The sequence below is a fragment of the Rhinolophus sinicus genome, linkage group LG03, assembly GCF_036562045.2.
Source record: "Rhinolophus sinicus isolate RSC01 linkage group LG03, ASM3656204v1, whole genome shotgun sequence".
Classification (NCBI taxonomy): Eukaryota; Metazoa; Chordata; class Mammalia; order Chiroptera; family Rhinolophidae; genus Rhinolophus; species Rhinolophus sinicus.
In genome coordinates, this window is record NC_133753.1 from 41,284,687 (window position 1) to 41,302,232 (window position 17,546).

General features: G+C 36.5%; 1 protein-coding gene and 1 non-coding gene across 2 annotated transcripts; both read right to left on the reverse strand.

Moving 5' to 3' along the window:
* Positions 1 to 1,260: 1,260 nt before the first annotated feature.
* On the reverse strand, positions 1,261 to 17,131 carry TMX1 (thioredoxin related transmembrane protein 1). The gene is made up of 8 exons (XM_019725686.2): positions 16,886 to 17,131; positions 14,045 to 14,160; positions 12,387 to 12,432; positions 9,523 to 9,651; positions 7,540 to 7,585; positions 7,341 to 7,442; positions 7,168 to 7,234; positions 1,261 to 4,236 (listed from the first exon to the last, which is right to left on the reverse strand). Exons 1-8 carry the CDS (start codon positions 17,035 to 17,037, stop codon positions 4,061 to 4,063), a joined length of 834 nt encoding a protein of 277 aa, XP_019581245.1. The 5' UTR covers positions 17,038 to 17,131; the 3' UTR covers positions 1,261 to 4,060.
* On the reverse strand, positions 13,793 to 13,926 carry LOC141570862 (small nucleolar RNA SNORA70). The gene has a single exon (XR_012495307.1). It is a non-coding gene; the product is annotated as a small nucleolar RNA SNORA70 (small nucleolar RNA).
* Positions 17,132 to 17,546: the final 415 nt, after the last annotated feature.

The window sequence follows — 17,546 nt, forward strand, 5'->3', positions numbered from 1 at the left end:
ATGGTTCTTTGCTTAGTGTCCGTTAACTGGTATAATAAATGCCAAAAGAAATATTTCAAGACAAAATGTGACTTAACTGCCAGAGAAAAAAACTCACACTAGTTTACTTATGGAAAAACAAACAAAGAAAAAAAAACTGTTGTGAGCCAGAAAGACTTACAGGATTTGAGGGGAATCTTGAACCAATAGATGGAACAAGGCATGTTCATAGAACAGCTGATTTGTTAGTTTCAGGATTAATTGGGTTGGGGAAGGAGACAGCTAGAAGCCTTTAACATTTCTAACCAAGTACATACTAGATTCTGTGGAAGCAGAGAGATACCTCAAGTTTCGAGAAAGTTTCATAGAAATGCCCAGGTCACAATACGTTGAATCTTCCTATTCAAGTAACCTCATTTCTATGACGTGCTGTACTAAAAACACTGTGAAGCTAAAACAAGTTTTTCAAAAATTCCTAACTATAATACTTGTTACTCTTCAAAGTGAAGCATACTATTGCTGAATTTAAACTTACTCTCATAATTATATTTAGATTTTTAAAGTTTCAGGTAAACCAAACCTCTATTTGGTCAACTGACTTCTTATATTTCCATTTTTCATGTTTTCACTTTTAGGATACAACCAGTCTGAGTGGTGATACCACAATGAAAACAGGCTTAAAAGTAATGTCACACACAGCCAAAGGCATAGAAAGGAGGGACAGCTGATTCCATCAGTGGCCAAAATACTGATATTATCCCATTTGTAATTAATGAGCCAGATAGACAATAACTAAACAAGAATGAATATATTAGATCTGTTCAAGTATTTAATTTGACCTTGACTACTTACAAATTTCCAATTTAAATTTATTGTTAGTTTCAATGGTTTTAAAACAAATGCAAAAGTTGCTAGATACACAATAGCAACATATCTAAATCTGCAAGTAGAATATTCAATTTAAAATTTTACTTTTAGAATTACACAATTACTCAGTAGGACCACTCATTTAAATTCCATCCCAAGTTAATTTATCTTACCCTGTTTCCCTGAAAACAAGACCTAGCGGGACCTCCTCTAATGCCTCTTTTGGAGCAAAATTAATCTAAGACCCAGTATTATATTATAATTATATTATATTATACCTGGTCCTATATTATATTAAAATAAGACCAGGTCTTATATGTTTTGCTCCAAAAGACGGGAGCTGATGGTCCGTCTAGGTTTAATTTTCGGGGAAACACAGTATTAGTAAATGATCCACATCAGAATTTGTTGTCAGTCATACATCAATAAAACCAGGAAAAAAAATAAATAATTTACTGAAAGAATTCTGCCTTAAACTATGAATCAGAATATCCTATATAACCCTAAAATGAGTTAATGTTCACTCAAAAATGTTAATTTCATCATAACTAAATCCAGAACTATGCCTTTTTATACACTGAGCTGAATGAGAGAGACATCTGACTTGAGAAAATTGTTTTCAAAAGCATCATTTACTGTAATAACCTGGATTCTTTATGTAGTACCCAATATCACAAGACTGCAAATACTGAATTCTGATATTTCTGAACAGTATTTGTTGCAATATTCTGATAAGTGAAACTTTAAGAATTAAGTTATATTCTAATTTAACATACATTAATAGATTGCAGAATTTTTGTACTCACACTGAAAAAAATCATGATTTTAAATTAGAACTGCATTCAAATAGTGCCTATTTTTGCCATAGCTCTGAGTCTGTTCACTTGAAAGGTGTAATGCTTACCTCTCATACATTGTAGTTAGGACTAAATGAATCATTACCAGTAAAATAAAATAACTCCAACTGGTATTCTGTGAATGGCAGCTGTTACAGACAGGAATCTTCATGAAAACTTTTGTCAGTCTTTCCGATTCAGGCAGTATGTAGTAGAACCCTGCATGTTCCATCGGAGTGATCAGATTTTACAACACTTCCAATGGTGGCGCTGAGTGATTATTGGCTGATTTGGGGGAGAGGGAGCAGAGTTCTCCAGGATGTTGGTGCTATACCTTATTCCTTCCTAAGCAATATGTATGTAGTTAAGCTGCCATATTGATCCCCCTTAAACCAATAATGGAACAAAAGGGATCTGTTAAAGGTAAAATGATCCCATACAGTTTCTGTAAGCCTCTCATGTGACAGAAAATTGGTTATTCAGATGTCCATACTGACAATCCTGAGGAACTGTAAGATGATCTGTTTTCTGAAATATCAAGTCTCTACCTGGTTCAGCCTACTTTTAAATTTCTGTATGTGTATTTTCCAATTACTTAAAAACTTCAAATTTATGTCATATACACTAGAAAACAGAAGGCTTGATTAATGAGTACTATTTTCCTCTATCACCTCAAGTAAGAGAAAAAGATGTGACTCTAGCCTTTTGATTACACACATCAAGTACATATATAATGACACAACTATTCATTTGAACATTGTTAAATACAAATTAAGCATTTCTAAATATGCAGCTAGAAAGCACACTTGTCTTCAGCTTTAGTGAAGTGCTGAGTTTATTTTGTTCTTAGAATATTTTTCTAAAGCATCACAAAATTACTACACATCCAAACTCTTCAATGGTAGAATATTTAATATTCTAAAAGAGAGACATTCAAAGAAAACTGTTGTACATTATGAAACTGTAAATCTAATTAATTCACACAGCAGGAGAATCTAGACAAAATGGGACATTACAGAAATCATCTATTACATAATGGATAGGTGGTTTATGGTTTCTCTCCTTATAGCTAATACAGTTCTCTATTGCTACCCCACACCCACCCCACTTTTGCTATAAAGTAAAAACTCTGTGTTCTAACTCTTTAAGGAGTTATTAAATGTCCTTATATATTAAATGTCCCATTCTGATGATTCCCACCTGTGAAATACCACACATTAGAAAGTATAGGAGGATGCGAAGTCTGTCTTCTCAAAAACATAAATGTTATGATTTTAATACATCAAGTATACAATGACTTTGTAAAATCAATTAAGAACTTTCTGTACATGAAGACAAAGGTACACTGAAAACATACACTATAAAAGATGTTTTTTCCTGAGTAGAATACTAACTTTATATCATATCAGATGAAGCGTCTGTGAATTTCAAAATGTAAAACACCAAGACTTCTTCCAAATCAAATAAAAATCAGGAATATTCACCTTCACATCCAAAAAATAAAAAATAATCCAAGTATATGTCCAACAAGAATGACGTAAAATCTAAAATGAGTGGCCAAATTTTCAACAGGTAGACATCTCTTCAATTTTAAGGAACCCTCAGTAAACTTCAGTTTGAAACAACCACAAAAAAATACTACATGTTAAAACATAAAAAACATTTCTAGGATATTACACAACTTGGAAAATTAAAAATGTAACCCATGGTAAGAAAAATACAAATCATACACTGAACATAGGAACAAAAAAGGCAACCAACCTTTACAGGAATCTAGACAACACCACGAACTTATAAAAACTTCCCAAATCAGTAGCTTATCCTGTATTATCCTGTGTAGAAAACTCTAATTAAAAGAAGGTAGTTTTTACTAGTTGCATAATCTAAAACTACAAGAAAATTTTGGACTACATTTCTAAAAGTACCAGAGTTGTTAGTGAAATACACATTTCTTGAGACAATGGGCAAAGTTCCCATTTATGGGAAATATGTTCTTCTCTTCACACAGTGAAACTGAGAAAAATTTTATCAAATGAGAAATCTTTTTCTCTAATCTCCTTAAATAATGCCATCCTTGGGAAGTGTAATTTTTCAACTCAGACTTGAAAAGGTTATTATTAAACAAACATACACAAATCTTATTGGTTGGCACCAGATTTTTCAAAAATTAAAGAATTGTTTAAAACCACCATCCTGTTGTTAAATCACATTTCAAGCTTTTTACATACTGCTATTCTTCTTTTCTGAAGATAGGATGTTCAATCTAATGCTAATCGACACTGGATCCTGCAATGTTCAAGTCACAGTTCACTTCAAACCAAAAGAAATTACCCATCTTCTGTTTTTGTCAATCATATTAAGATATTTACAACACTTAACTAGGATTTATCTGCGGCCAAAGGACCCACAGAACGCTGTCTTACGGCGTTCTGTGGAAAGTCTTTGTTTGTTCCTTCTTTCCTTTCAGCTTCCTCTTCTGAAACATCTTCTTCGTCAGCCTCTTGATCTTCCTCCACTTTTTTCAAAGGTTGAGAAGATTCTGGTAATAATTTTTCTTAAAGATAAAGACCAGAAAAGTTTTTTGGTGATGCATTAGATTTGCATTCATGTCAAATCAAGACATGATTCATACGCCCATACACTGCTTTGGCATTTATTTATCAATGTGTTTGGATTTCCAAAAGGAAAAAGTTATCTTCAAGAATAAGCAATACCGTAAAAATAATAGTTGGTTTACAAGATCCATTTTACTTACCAAATTCATTCTAATTACCCACCTATTTATAAACTGAAGTGAAATTAGGAATCAGAATTAATGCTGTGAATATGGATGCTGTAAGAAAATATACATTAAATTGACTATCTTATATTAATTTGTTATTGAATCTTTAGTTAAAAGCATACTGAAACAAAATTCAATATTACCCTTGTTTCAGTCCCAGGTGAACAAGAATCAGACATTTACAGGTGAAGGTTATACTCCTATCCATGTTTTCTTTTCAAGTAGTTTCATAAATGTTCTTCCTCTTCCCCACATAAGTAATTTTATTAAGGTACAATTACGAACAATAAAATGTACAAATCTTTGAGCTGTGACCTCTTTAAAAAAAAAAGTACAAATCTTCACTGTATAGATCAATGAACTTTTAAACATGTACGTACGTACACGTACACACACACACACACACACACACACACACACACTCTTTATTTTATTATAGGGCTTGTTTATAGTTAAATTTAGAATACACCATGTTAAACTGAGATATCACAGAACTGGGCCAATGACCTTTACTCTGCTCGGTGATCCTACACTGCTCCTAATCCTAGGCAATGCAGAATGGAGGGGAAAAATACAGAGTGTAAGGTAGGAAACAACGGGAAGAAACTGCCACGTAGTAGACAATCTGCTGTTTGGTATGTCTGGCATCCCTCTTTCTGGGGGATAATAGCCCCTTTCCGACACCACACCCCATGTGGTTGTGCTGAGCGCTACAGTTTACAGCAGTGGTTCTCCACCAGTGGTGATTTTGCGCGCCAGGGAACACTTGGCAATGTCTGGAGAGATTCTGATTATCACAATTGAGAGGCAGGGCTACTGGTGACCAGCAGGATGTTGCTGAATATCCGACAATGTACAAAAGACAGTCTGTCACAATGAAGAATTATTCATCCTTAAGTGCCAATAGCATCAAGGTCGAGAAACTCTGTTTTACAGTGACTGTTCCAAAAAGTGAGCCCTTTACACAAATGGAATACACCAGAACTTTCCCAAAAGATGGGTAGGGGTAAGGAGAAGGTACACTTCTTTCTTACTCTGGGACTGCGAGCTATAATCATTTTACGCTAAAAACTGGAAATAGCCAACGATAGAGCAAGCAAAGACAGGAGAACTGAGCAATTCAGAAACATGTAACATCTTAACATTTGAGCCCCAGGACCCAATCAACTCTGCCCTCAGATTGCCTTGTTACATGAACCAATAATTCCTATTTTGCTTAGAGCTAGAGTGAGTTGGGTCTTTCCCTAGCAACTCAAAATCTACACCAAACTCACATACTGAAAAACAACTCCAATCATGTGGCCTGCTAATAGAAGGTCAACGTCACATTCAAGTACAGACTAATATCTATCAGTTTTGTCACAGATTACTTAACAGACAAATCTGTTGTCAGGGCTAAGGTTGTGAAGTGAAATAAATATAAAATGTACATTCACCAACTTTTAAATTGTCTTTTTAAGTAATCTGTGCTTACATTTTTTTCCCATAGATCAGTGGCCCTTGGTAGATACAATGATTCCCTCGCCTATACATGTCCTCCATAGTATCAATACAACTATCTAAGAAATGAAAATAAAACCTATTACTTATTCAACCAACAAGGTATACTGTAAATGCAATCTCCACTGATTTCATTTCAGTTTTGACCCCAGTAAATCCTAAGTCATGAAAGGCAGCACAATGAAAATGTCAGGCTGAGTCTGATTTAAGTTCTACTCTTAGCTGTCATTTCTATGTGACCTTGGGAAATAGTTCATCTCTCTGAGCCTTAGTTTCCTTAACCACAGAAATAGAAAGAGTATCACTTTTATGTAGTCTGCTTTAGAGCTGCTGAAAAGCAAACTTGTGACAGAAAGTTCTTTACAAACAGCAAATAGGAGGACTTCCGTAACAGTATAATTTTGAAGATTGAAAGGAAATGATTGGTAGCTAATTATATTCAGGCAGATAGCAGTATTTCTAATTATATTAAACTCGTAGTACAGTGTCAATGCCAATCTTAAATCAACTTCAGGAATTGCTGTTCCCAATATCCTACCAGAAAAACTTAGGCTTGGATATCATATAAAGAAGAATCTTCAAATGTGATCATTATACTAATAAAGGACTTACTTTAAAAGTAGAACATATTCAACTTTTTGACCTTAAGTATATTCAAACGGATCCATGAATATCATGAATTTTCAAATAAATTGATATCAGATCAATGTTATTAAATATCTACAAGTTATATACAATGTTAAAATTCTCCACATTATAAAAGCCAAGAAAATAACTATGTTCTAAAGTCCACTGGGCTGTCATCCTTACATGAAATATATATCCCCCCCTTCCAATATAAACCACCACTCCGTATTTAGAAACCTAAGCTGGAAGGGAGGGATTAAAAGTGCAAATTGTCAGTTATAAAAATAGTCATCATGGGGATGTAAACTAGAGCACAGAGAATACAGTAATACTGTAGTAACTAGGTATGGTGTCAGAGGTGTACTAGACTTACCAGGGTGAACACGTCATAAGTTATATAAATATCTAACCACTATGTTGCACATCTGAAACTAATATTATGTTGAATGTCAACTGTAATTGAAAAATAAATTTAAAAGAGAAAGAGGGAGCAAAAGAGAGAAAGAGGGAGGGAGAAAAGGAGAGGGAAAAAAGAATCCAAAAGAAGAAAATAATAAAAAATAAAAATACACTTACTGAAAGGGTACGGCTGTGGTCTGCGCCTTTTTGAAGGACAAAGGACATCTGCCACAAATATCATACACTGCAAAAATAAACATAAGAAATCTAAATAATAAAGCTCGTGCAACTATATAAAATGATCAAATTTTATATTTGTCTTCCTAGTACTCTGAAAATAAAGTACTTACGAGTCCTAAGAATAGTCCTGAAAGCAGAGTTGCTAAAGCAAAAACTGTATATGATCCCCATACCGGTAATCCAATGTCTTCAATAAAATAGTTATGGCAAGTCTAAAATCAAGAAAAAAAATAAATTAAAAACCTGGTCATTTAAAAAAAGTAATAGCGTCAAAAACGTTTAAAATAGAAATAAAATTTTAGCGCATACCCTGATCCACATAGATAGCTGAAAGAGTGCTGACATACTACTCATCCTAAAATAAAAGAGACATTATTGAAAAACAAAGTAAGATACACAGCTTTGAAATAAATATGTGTATAGCTATGTCTTCTATTTTTCACTCAATAATTTCCCCAACAGGCCAGATTTTATTGCTGGTTTTAATCAAGATTAGTGATACAGCAGTAATTTCAAGCCCGTAATAGAAAGACTTGTTAATGAACATTAAGTTTCTGAATTATTGCCACTATGCGATGTCCTCATAAATAAAACACGGTAATTTTTTTCCTTTTCTGCTCTTGCTTTGACGTTAACCTTTCACCTTTCATCTGATGATTTCTCCAATATACTCTGAGTAACAGGTCACAAGCTCTACGGAACCAGTTGGTTAAGGTTAGGCATACTGCAAAGCAAATGGATCCAAACGAGCAGTGAAGGGAGCCTGAAGGAAGAACTGGAGGCACTTATTGAGCTGATCTTTCCCACCTAAGAATTACCCCCTTTCAGTATTAAAATTAAATAAAATGTACAATAGCATTTGTTCGATATAGTTTAATGATACATAAAATAATTATATAGGAAATAAATGCTAAGTCGTCATATGAGTAAAAGTAATTATCTTTTTTCACGTAATTAAACCAAAGTAATTTAGATGAGCATTTAGAAAAAGGCATGATCCAAAAATAAGAAGGGTTTGTCGTTTCCCAACTGTTGTTCCTCTAGTGGGAAGTTCTGCCACCAACATATAAACCAATTCACACATAAGACAAAACTCCTGTACGCATACGACCTAATCCAATTTCCAATCACTGGGTTGCTGAACCTGCGGAGCTGACACAGGGAATGTCCCTTACTCATTCCACCAATAAAAAAGGTATGGACTGCTGCCCTGAGGATTCAACAGAGACTTAAAAAGCAACCCCCTTCTTCTACCGAAATGGTGAGATTCATTTATGAGATGAGATATCAAAAAACAAAAATCAGTTACATTTTCAGTTTAACATGAAAGGTACTTTAATCATGTTGCTTCTGGTGTTTAAAATTCAAAATGGGACGAGGAACAAGGACTTGAAACATAAAGTACTGTGTAGCATCACTGTAGTTTGAACTAGACTCTATCATGTATACCAGGTGCCTAAATTGGGTTAGGTATGGTGATTCAGTGGGGGGATTCTGACAGCTAAAGGACAAATCAATTCGGAGATTTTCACAGGAAGAGAAGTGCGAGGAAACGGTGGAAAACATAAACTTCTATTTCAAAATAATACTTAGGGCTGATTTCTCCTCCACTCCCCAAATTCAGCACATTTTTATTTCTTTTATCATTGGTATTCCAAACTCCTATCCTCTAAGGGCAAGTGTGCTGAGGGACAGACAGGAAGAGATAGCTTAGCCACACCAACGGCTAACAGGAAACATGCGTGCTATCTGGAATCCTTACTGCTCTATAACAAGCTGCTACCCTCTAGTTATACATAAAGCACAGTGGTTAGTCATGCCATCAGGATCACTGTCCAACCGTACAATTCAGACAAAAAGTTATCAGACAGGTGGAATTATTCAATCACATTAAATAAAGAACTAAACTCTAAAGGTGGGATGAGTAGGTACATGTTTGAGGTTTCTTATTCAAATATTAAGCTCAAATGATAGTTTTATCCATTACACTGCTCACATTCTTAGGGTGATTTTTTTAGGTTTTCATCAGACAAATGACCATATCTACAGAGCTAAAACATTCCTGAAAAGGCATTCAACTTAATTCTATTAAACGTCTCCTAGGTTAACAAGGATCAAAGTATCTGTTTAACTTAGAAGACAGAGTCAAACCAAAAATATTACATAGCAAATCTGAATATACCTTAAGAATCCAAAAATTAGAACTGAGTATGAATGCATTTACATACACACACACAAAATCCATTCCAATTAATTCTGAAAATAAATAAGACAAAAATCCCTCATACTTACAGAACAGAACGTGGACCAAACCATGATGAAACAGGTTCAATACTCTTCCACTCTTTTTCACTTACAAAGTTTATGAAGTCCTTCTTAGTCCTTGGGCCCTGATAACGCCTAAATTCACCATCTTTACAACTAAAGAGAATCAGAATGAAATATTAACCAGCATCAAGTAAACTTTGTATTTGTTTTGCTATTTCTTTAACTTCATTTTACAGTCATTCCTAATACGCACAAGTAGCAATTACACCAATTACCAACTAATGACATCTTAGCCCCAAATTTAATCAAACAATGAGGTTATATTTTAAAACAATCATAAGCCTTAAGACTGTTGGTACCCTTCCAAATAATAAAACTATGAAACATAGTCAGTAGGTATATGTTAATTATATCTCAATAAAATGAGGTGGGAGCATAAAGTAGATAAATCTCAGAAAATCACTTTTATGCCTTATGTGTATTATACATGATACATGAAAAATAGTTACATTAGTGTCTGGCACTTATTATTAGCTATTGTTAAACTATAATTTTATGGCAATTTTCCGGTGTTTTTGGTCATAATCACATCATCTCAACTATCATATCTTAAATTGCTGGAGGCACCTGGTAAAATGTTTCTCTTCCTCCCATTTCAGTGATTCTATTTTATAGTCTGCTGTGCATTCTTCCAGATATCCACCTTGCTCTCCCCATTTCCAATGCAGGGAGTTCTCTCATTGGGTCATAGACACTCTCCCTGCTCCCACATCTGCATTCCTCAACTACCTTAAATAATACTGCCCATCTAGTCCTACTTAACACTTCTGTTTTTATCACTTAAGTGCAAAAACTTCCAGCAGTTCCTTACTACGTCCGGTAGGGTTAAAGGATCCTTTATCCATCCAGAGCCAAAGACCACGAGGAAGCCCCACTCAAAAAAACAAACTTTTGTGGGGAAAATGTCATTTGAGCTGTTTCTGAAGGACAGGTAGGCTCTCAACAAGCAGATGTTAGGGGAATGGGCATGATAAATAATGTGAGTAAAAGAAAATGGACAGGAAATTCCAGGTAAGTTCAAGGGGTGTTGAGAAGTAAACAGCAAAGGGGGAGTCTGACTATAGCCCCTTAAGGGGCCTGTGGAGAAAGGGAGGGAGTGAAAAGGGAGAGGAGAACTACTGGAGACAGAGAATAGACATTTAAATAGATACAAAGGAAGCTGAGAAAAAAGATATAGGGAAACAGATACAAACAGAAAAAAGGGGGCGGCCGGGTAGCTCAGCTGGTTAGAGCACGAGCTCTGAACAACAGGGTTGCTGGTTCGATTCCCACGAGCCAGTGAGCTGCGCCCTGCACAACTAGACTGAAGACAACGCGCCACAGCTAAGCTGCTGGAGGGGCTCAGTTGGTTAGAGCGCAAGCTCTCAACGACAAGGCTGCCGATCAATTCCCGCATGGGATGGTGGGCTGTGCCGCCTACAACTGAGATTGAAAACAGCAACTGGACTTGGAGCTGAGCTGCACCCTCCACAACTAGATTGAAGGACAATGACTTGGAGCTGATGGGCCCTGGAGAAACACACTCCTCCCTAATACATTTTTTAAAAAAAAGACCAAAGAAAAGTGAAATACAGACAAAGAATTGCTAACTTTATTCTTTTCATAACTTTCCATGAAGAGAGCAGTACTCCCTAGCATTGAACCCACGAGCTAGATAAACATTAAGGTACAGGACAGGTACACAGATTCAAGATTTCCTATCCCCAGTTTAGAAGTTAAACTCAAAGACTTGATACTGAAGACTATAGAATCTTGTTCGTTCTTACTTAACACCCAACCGTTTCACCTGCTTCTGTCCCCAAAGCTGAGCTACCATACTTCCTTAGATAATTTTGGAACATACCATGTTTCTATATATGACTGTTTATGAAATTGCCCTCAGGATGGAATACACTCTGCACTTTTGAAAATTCTACCTCCAAGGTTGCATTTAAACCCCGTGTTCTCCAGGAACCACTTCAGCTCAGGGATTTTTCCCTTACCAAACTTCCCACAGAACTTACCACAACTCTGGGCTCAAAAACATTTACTATGCTGAATACTATCAAACCATTTCATGTGAGTACAACCTTCCAAAACAATTGTAAATCTTTGAGATCAGGGACTGTTTCCTACATCACTCATCCATCTCAAAGCACCTAGGATAGCACCAATAACTAAATAAGCCTTCTAATACACCGCATTTTTGCCATGTATAATGCGCACGTTTTTTGCCCAAATCTATAAGGGAAAAATAAGGATGTCCATTATACATAGGTAGTACTAATTCCGTTATCAATATAAAAATGTTTTTAATTTTTGTATTTATGCTTATGAGTTAAAAGTGTAACTCTAGAAATCAACAATGATATCATTTGCAAAATAATACCCTGGAATACGATAACCAGTTTTGCTGCTTAGATGGAACTTGCAACGACGACGATGAAGAGTTTTTGGCTGTCTATGATGCATAAATATTGTAAATTTGTTACCAGTACATAAAATTTCTTGTCCCTTGTACCTGTTCTTGTGTTTTGTAATTATTTATTACATAAAATATTTTGTAGCATAATTTGTTAAAAAAACAAATGCTAAAATTCCTTTATAATACAAAAAACAAGTACTTAAATGTAAACAAATAAAAATTTGAATTAAAAAATTAAAACGAGACTTCCCCCCCCCCGAAAGTTTGGGCCAAAAACATGGGTGCGCATTATACACTGCAAGTAAGTATACACTGTACTTACTGAAAATAAAGCTCTTTAAACAGGATCCAGGCCAGAGGCCTACTCTTCTAATTACACTATGAAGCATCTTTCTCCATAACTACAGAATCTTCAAATACTTACTGATAAATAGTAGGAAGAGCAGTTATGATAAATCGTCCACTCAGCCCTACAAATGATAAAAGAAAAATTAGAAATAAATATAAGAACACACAGAAAGTTTCATATGGGCCAAACATTTACTACCTAAAAGTTGATTCTGAATCATTTAAATATTAGTAAGAAAAGAATATGAAATTATACCCAAAATAGTTGATCTTTATAACATAAACAATTTAAAAAAATCCAATTATGAACTTAAAGCAATAACAAAAAAACTACTGCACATTATCTCAATTAAAAAGTGAATACACACACACACACACACACACACACACCCCAGGGGTGCCAAAAAATGTATACAAGTAAACACTTTGCTCAACGTTGCTCAAGCAGTAGTTCACATAATCAGAAGTGTCTGGATGCTGTTGGTAACCCCTTTGAGCACCTCTTGTAATTGCAGAAGTCAAACGTGACTTGTAGTCATCTTTTGCTATCAGTATATATTGAATATTACAATTTTGATACCGTTTTCCTTTCTTAAAATGTGTTTACATTTTTTTGGCACTATATGTGTATGTGTGTGTGTGTGTGCGTGTGTGTGTGTGTGTATTTGATCAATTATACCACTGTGATAAGACTACTAGTGATGAGTCAAGAGACACCACAATACAGCAGTAGTCTTAGAAAGGTCTAAGATCAAATCAAATTGCACTTGACATTCAGAAAACAAAGGCTGAGTTTAAGGTGTTAAAAATGCAAAATATTGTAAATCATAAGATGGGCAATAACAATAGCAGCTAACATTATTATTATGCATGTGCTAAGCACTAATATAACTGAGGATTAATCTCTGCCTCAGTTTTCTTATCTGTAAAATGAAGCTATTACCTATCTCACAAGGCTGTACAAGGATTACATAACAAATGCAAAACACTTGGAGCGTACCTGTAATAGGTAAGTGTTTAATAAATATTAACTATTATTACCATTCGGAATAGGGGCAGAGTCAAGAATCCAGGTATACTGATCAAGAACAGGTAAGATGAGGGTAGACTAAGGAGCATCCTTAGGTCAGGCACGGTCTACCAGTTGTCCAGGGCGCCAAGCCAGAAGTAGACTTCACCTCACAGCCATGTGGACTTTGTAATTAAGAGCCCATGTCCTCAAATCACAGGTATTAAATTTTGAACCCAATTATGGCTATTCAGACCACTTGTCAAGGAACGTGACCCTGACACTACAAAGAACCTCAACCACATGCTCCTCATTCTGAAGCTTGGTATGGATATAAATGATGGCTTGGCCAATGTCCATCCAGACCACAGTATTCTAGGACTTCTCAAAGGCATCTTACATGGTAGCTGGGGCTTGGGATACAAAGCAAAAAAGGATCTGAGACAGTTATGTGGAGAAGAACTGGGGGAGGGTGATGTCTCCAAGGTCTCTTAGAACAACACATAAGGGAATGAGCTGCACAAATAACCAAGGAATCCTCTTTTTGCAGCCACTACACACTGAGTCCCCATCAGGGAGGTGGGTGAGTAGTCTTAACGAGATGCAGACCGTTATGTTTTCAAAACCTAATGAAAGGTAGAGTTAAGACCAGGTAATGTGGAAAACAAGATAAACATATGCACCCAATCTGCAAAGAAACAAAACTAACCACAGATTTACAGTACCTGGCTGCTCTGTAACATCTACTTTTGCAACATTAACCTCAAGATCTTCACCCCATTCGGCAAAACTTTCCCATTCTGGTTGAAGATTCTGACAAGCAGGACACCATGGAGCATAACTGAGAAATACAGTTAAAAAAAAAAAAGTTAAGCACTCTAACATAACCATATAGGATAAATTCTAAACTGTGTCATTTCTGGAGAAATTTTACACTAAAAGCAAGACAGCAAAGTGGGTAATTTTGTGAAGATGAAGAAGTTTTAAGTGTGGGCCTAACACTCTGGCAATCGAGAACTATGAATTGATGATGCTAATCACGTAAAAGTAACCCTGAGAATAAGTTCTAAGACACAAGGACTTTCTCACATGCAAACTAGCTCTTTAAAAAAAACCTTTGAATTTCTCTATTAAAATGCGGCCACGAGAAAACTCAAAGCCAAATTTGGAGTTCATCAGTTTTAACAATTTTACACTGCAGGAGTAACAAATACAAAGTGCTAGTATGAGAAAAATAGGAAGCACCAGGGCTATGGTGAATCCACTACTCAGCATGACTGCCACAGGGGATTGCTGGCCCAATATGGCAGGCTATTCTTATGTAAAAGAAGCTGAAAATATGAATTTTTACATAAAAATGTTACCTCAAAACTTATGCCATAGACACAAACACTAGGCAGGCCAAAAAAAATTCTTTCAGCCACCCCTTGGTCAGCCTGTTTCTAAGACCTTGGATTTACAAATCTATGGCCAAGCATATTAGCATTTTAATTACTCCTCTAGTATTCAGCATTTTTCAAAGCCCTGATTTTCCCCTAGGATTTAATTTTTCCACTTTATTGCATATTATCTTATAATTTGCTTCACTTTGTTGTTTTTTTTTGGAGGGGGGGAGGGACCCAGGAAGAATAAAGTACACCTGCTGAACACAACAGTAGTTTTGTACTCCATTATATATGAAACTTATTTTATTGAAAATAAAACTCCTAAAAGTAACTGGCATTGTGGAACAAGACTAGTACCACACATAAAAGCCGAAGTTCATAACAATAAATTGTACTACAATGAAAATACCTCTGTAACAAAACCTCTGATGGGGGAGATTTAATGTAGATAACTGACCTGTAATAACTATCTTTAGCACTATTAACTAGATCCCTTTTTCAAGTTCCTTTTGTTTCCTAAGTGTTTTTTAAAGACTCAGCCTCAAAATCAGTAGGTTACAGAAAAATAAGTACTACCTTATACTCAAATTTCACACAGAGGCTCTAATTCAAACCACTTAAACTTATACTTCACTTTTGACCGATGTTATTTCTATAGTTTGAGCAAACTGAGTTTTTAAAAGTCTCCTTGAGTAATGGCTTGACTGTATTTTGCATATAAACTCATAATCACTGCTGCTTAACACATTACTTATGAAACTGAACATTTTACAGGCACAATATAAGTTACTCATGACAACAAAAATCAAATGCTGTCACTTGTATTTCGTCTCATCTGCAACTTCAACAGTGCCTGAAAATTCATTTCACCAATTTACAGATTATATGCATACTATAAATATTTCCCCCATCTTATACTCTATGTAAATGTTCTATGACTTTCTTGATTTTATGACCCAAGGGTTAGTGACTTGGCCTTCTGGGTTTTTCCCTTAATGATGTCCACCTTCACCTGCCTCCTCAACTGGCAACCCAAAGATACAGGAAAACACAAAGAGGGGTGTTCTAACAATCACCACATGCCTACTCTGTGTTAGGCTCTGGGAACTGAAAGGAAGCAGTAGACCAATATCTGGACAGGTTAATTAGGTCTTTAGGTATCTCTCATATGTAAAATGTGGGAGATAAGACCTATCTTATAGAACTTGGAGAGAATTAAATATAATAATGAATTTAAAATGTTTAGCAGTGTCTAGTACACATTTAACACTCAATAATGGCTTTTTTGTTTTTCACTGATATCACTAATACCATCAGTATCAATAACAGTAACACCACCACCACCAATTTAGCGACTAAAGCAGTCAGACAGTTTTTCTACCAGTGCAGAAGGGACCTTACAACTGAATCACCAGACACATGATTTTCTTCAAACAGAGTTTATAAGCACACTCATACATTAATTTTATCTTGTAATGTACTACCACTTAGCGGTAAGAGTCACAACCCAGGACATTTCAGTACGCTGCAAAAACACACGCAAAGGAAAAATGAGATGTGTAAAAAGAGAAAAGCAATGAAAAATCAAAAAAACCGATAACGAGAACGAAGATTTTAAAATAACCCAACTTGAACTTACTTAGCATTTAAAATAAAAATATACCTAATCCATAAAATAAAATTTAAAAGCGTCCCAAATTCCAACACTATATATAAATGGGCTACCTTTTAAGGATAATCACACAAAGGGGAAGAGAGGTTCTGCTCAAAGTCCTCTTTTGTCAAGTTTGGTGAAAATAATCTAGAAGTCCGTTTGTTGAGAGGCCATTCTAAAATAAGTAACTGTATAGGAACTAGTCACACCAACCACCCCCACCCCAAAGCCATGAATTAGAGTTGAGAACGGGAACGCAATCACTGCCCTAGACACGAAACTATAGAGCGCACACTTAAAAAGAAAATGTTCCCTGGTAAGAAACGAGGGAGGGGTGGGACCGCAGAGGAGTTTGGGGAATCTGGCGGATTCGTAGTCGCCGCTCCGCAGTCTGGAGTGGCAATTCCCCCTGGAACTTGGGGCTCTCATTAGGGGTACGGAGGTGAAGTCGAGTGTCCAGACTTGCATCTAGGACCTCGGCCCGCCCAGCCCACCGAGGGGCCCCGAGACAACCGCCCCTTGCTCACAATTCTATCATCCACTCTCCTTCCAGCAACTCTTTCCAGTTCTCGTCCGTGATGATGCGCACGTCGCTCCGCCGCCCGTGGGTCCAAGGAGCCCCCCAAAGCAACAGCAGCAGCACTGCCACGGGAACGACGAGGCTCCTGGGGGGCGCCATGTCCACAGTTAGCCCACGCCACAGCAAGCGCGGCGGCCCCCACCTCCGCGCGGCAGCTCCTCACTTCCGCCTTGGAGGGTTGATCTGCTCATGCGCAAGGCCGCACGGCAAGGCGCGCGCGCCTAGAGGATTCTCAACGCGCATGAGGAAGCCGTGTCCTGGTTGGTTGGGTAGGGAAAGAGAGAAGCGCGCCTACCCTTAGTGCGCATGACCGAAAAGCGGTCTCTTACCACCGCAGGGTGTACCCCAGCCTTGTTGGGAAGAAAAAGAGCGGACAGGGGATGTGTAGAAAGTGAGCACGGGCTTGGAAGAGTCCACGGTTCAAAGTCTGCGTCAGGATTTGACGCCAAATGATTGGCATTTTATACTTACTCCAGCCAGTTGGTAAGTTTACACTAATGCAGTTTCCAATTAAATGGTCTTCAGAGTTTTTTTATTTGATTCCTTTGTAAATTTTTGTAGTAAAGCTAATGGATGTTTGTATGAGTCAGAATATTGGTTTACGTCTG